General features: G+C 43.2%; 1 protein-coding gene across 1 annotated transcript; it reads left to right on the top strand.

Moving 5' to 3' along the window:
* Positions 1-276: 276 nt before the first annotated feature.
* On the top strand, positions 277-1,596 carry MSGN1 (mesogenin 1). The gene has a single exon (XM_040347439.1). The coding sequence runs from the start codon at positions 536-538 to the stop codon at positions 1,085-1,087; it is 552 nt and encodes a 183-aa protein (XP_040203373.1). The 5' UTR covers positions 277-535; the 3' UTR covers positions 1,088-1,596.
* Positions 1,597-3,402: the final 1,806 nt, after the last annotated feature.

The raw sequence follows: 3,402 nt of genomic DNA, 5'->3' as shown, positions 1-3,402 counted from the left end.
CGGCGCAAATTCTTTGAGAATACAGGAAATACGCTGTAAGTTACGGTGGCGTAGTGTATCTGAGATACACTACGCCGGCCGTAAAGAAGCGCCACGCTTCATGGATCTAGCCCCTTGATTGTCATCGGAGTCCTTTCCATTGGCGTGTACATATTTTCCATGTGACTAGGAAAGCCACCACTTCTCTGTGTTTTAATTGGTAAACAAAGTACAGCTTAATCTCTTTGCTTGTTGCTAAAATGTCAATTTGCATTCTTAAGATCTATCCAGCCCCTCCCCCCCAGCCTTGTTTATTGAAAGACAATTTAGCTGAGAGCTGATAATTCCCAATGAGGCTAAAGTCACACTTCAGGAGTTCATTTTCCATGTTAGCACTTTGCTGTTTTCTTTGAACTGCTCCATTGAGACGCCCCCATCTGATGTGACAGCTGTGTATATAAAGGGTCTCCCCCCCCCCCTCTCTGGGGAACTTATACACACTGGAGTTGGCTGTCACAGGTAGACTGAGGACCACCGATACCAGCTCTGCAACTTCATGGAGACTCTTCACCAGCCCATTATTAAAATGGAAGCGGACTACACGCTGGTCTCAGACTCTGATCCTGAATCTGCTTATTTAACCACCTCTTGGGACTGGAAAAATAATTCGGAAAACTACAGCCTGAGTGCAACGCCTTCCCCCCAGAGCTTGTCTCCTTCTGCCTCCTATGAGTCTCAACTCTCTGGCTGCTCCAGGCCACCTAGCTTGGAGGACCTACCTTATGGAGATGACATGATGGCATACAGGCTGTTGCAGTACCCTGATGGTGAATACCCACATGACATGGAAAATGGCAAAGGAGGTCATGGCAGACGTGGCCAGCACGGTCTAAAAGCTGCAATGAGTACCCAGCGCAGAAGAAAGGCCAGCGAGAGGGAGAAGATGAGGATGAGAGCCATAGCTCAAGCTCTTCATGCCCTACGCAGGAATTTGCCACCTGTCTACAGCCAGGGTAGACAACCGCTTACGAAGATCCAGACGCTAAAATGTACCATCTCTTACATTGAGCAGCTGACCAACCTCCTTAACGGCACCAAGGGTAAATAGACTTATTAACTTGAGCAGAACTTGGATCAATTGAGGCCCTCAACAATACCAAGTCATACTGATAATGGGCAAGCTTGCTGGTGGGTGATCATTCTAGCAAACCAATAAATGACCACTTTAATGCCACCTGCTGGACTGCTGGACCCCCATCTGATGTCTTAATGGATCTTCATGCTCATGGCCATTGTTGGTCTATTGTTGGTTGAACAATGCTATCATTTTATCATTCGCAACTGCTGAAGACAATGTCTGGACATTTTTCACCAACCATATCCTGGATCTTCATGCTCATGACTAACAATCATTGACCAATTTGATGTTCTAATATTGGTTGGACAATGCCATCTTTCGCCAATGCAAATTACAATGTCTGGACATTTTCCATATCCTGGATCTTCATGCTCATGACAAACAATCATTGACCAATTTGATGTTCTAATATTGGTTGGACAATGCCATCTTACGCCATTGCAAATGACAATGTTTGGACATTTTCCATATCCTGCATATTCATGGACAATCACTGACCAGCAGGATCTTCTAATATTGGTTGGGCAATGCTATCATTTGCCACTGCCTGGTCATTTCCTACCAACCATGTACTAGATCTCAATGCTCATGACAGTCATTGGCCAGCATGATCTTCTAATATTGGTTGGGCAATGCTCAGGTGCCACTGGACATTTTTCACCAACCATATAACCTCTCCGTATAAGCAAAGTGGACCTACAAAGACAGAAACCATTGCTTTGATATGTGTATAGCGGACTATTCTCTTGAAGTGGCATAGTACTGTAATGTTTGTATATAAGTAATGTTTGATCAGCACAAAATTGCACATTTTATGTATATTTATATGAGTTTGTTACTGGTGTTTTGGTACTGAATAAATCTGTTTATGATTTATTTAAAATTTTAGGTCTGCTCTTGGGTTAGTACTCCATCTCAGCACGGTGTTGTTGTTTTTTGTTTATTTGTTTATTTGTTTGTTTTGTTTTCTGTCTGCTACAATTGTGTATATATTAGCTGTTATCATGGGATGCTGTCTATATGCTGGGGCTGAGGCCTCGTACACACGATCGGCTAACCAGAGGATAACGGTCTGAAGGACCGTTTTCATCGGTCCAAACCGATCGTGTGTAGGTTATTTAACCTTCGGTTAGAAAAAAGACAACTTGCTTTAAAATTTAACCAATGGATTGCTAACCGATAGGTCAAAACCGATCGTTGGTACGCACAACCATCGGTTAAAAATCCACGCATGCTCAGAATCAAGTCGACGCATGCTTGGAGGCATTGAACTTCGTTTTTTTTCAGCACGTCGTTGTGTTTTACGTCACCCCGTTCTAAAACGATCGTTTTTTTTAACCGATGGTGTGTAGGCGCGACGGACCATCAGTCAGCTTCATTGGCTAACCAATGAAAACGGTCCGTTGGTCCATTCTCATCGGATGGACTGATCGTGTGTACGCGGCTTAAGTGATGAAACTGAATCAAAGTACAGTTGGTAGCCACATCAGCCAGCCAATCTAATTTCTTGTTTCACTTTTGTGGCCGAGAACATTGAGCCTAGGTTCACATTGTAGCGATTTGTCATGCGATATGAGAGATCAGATCGCATGACAAGTCGCAGCTTATTGAAGGCAATGGCACTGTTCCAATCAATGCGACACTGATTTTGCGGTGCCTCACCGATTTGAAAAAGTAGTTTATTTATTTATTTTATTTATTTATTAAAATGCTTAAAAGTACAAAACAGTACAAAACGCAGTCAGTTACCCGTAGGCCTCGATAGTTTCTGTACTACTTTTTGCAGATTTCAGGTGCGACTTCAATAGATATCTGGGCGTGAAGACACACATGTCTATCAAGTAGCACCAGAAATCGCACTGACCTTGCTACTTTGAAGTGAAGTACCGCCATTTCAAAGTAGCATCAATGTGAACCAGGGCGAAGGCTTACAAATAAATGCAGAAAATGTAAAATCTCAGTGGCTGGGGAGGTAATGTTGTTCTGTAAGTCATTCTTATTGTTCCTCTGTGGTGTCCTTAAGCAGCAGCGGGGTTGATTTACTAAAACTGGAGAGTGCAAAATCTGGTGCAGCTCTGTATAGTAGCCAATCAGTTGCCAGGCTTTTTTTGTCAACGTTTAATTGAACAAGCAGAAGTTACAAGCTGATTGGCTACATGTACAGCTGCACCAGATTCTGCACTCTCCAGATTTAGGAAATCAACCCCAGTATTCTCAGTGAAGGACACTACATAAACAGAACTCACAGACAGTGGCATCACTAGGGTTGGTGTCACCTGTTGCGG

This window comes from Rana temporaria, chromosome 4 (genome assembly GCF_905171775.1).
Source record: "Rana temporaria chromosome 4, aRanTem1.1, whole genome shotgun sequence".
NCBI classification, from domain to species: Eukaryota; Metazoa; Chordata; class Amphibia; order Anura; family Ranidae; genus Rana; species Rana temporaria.
This window is presented reverse-complemented; position numbering and strand designations above follow the sequence as displayed.

Coding starts and splice junctions, on each gene's coding strand:
- MSGN1 (XM_040347439.1), top strand. CDS start 536: ATGGAGACTCTTCACCAGCCCATTATTAAAATGGAAGCGGACTACACG.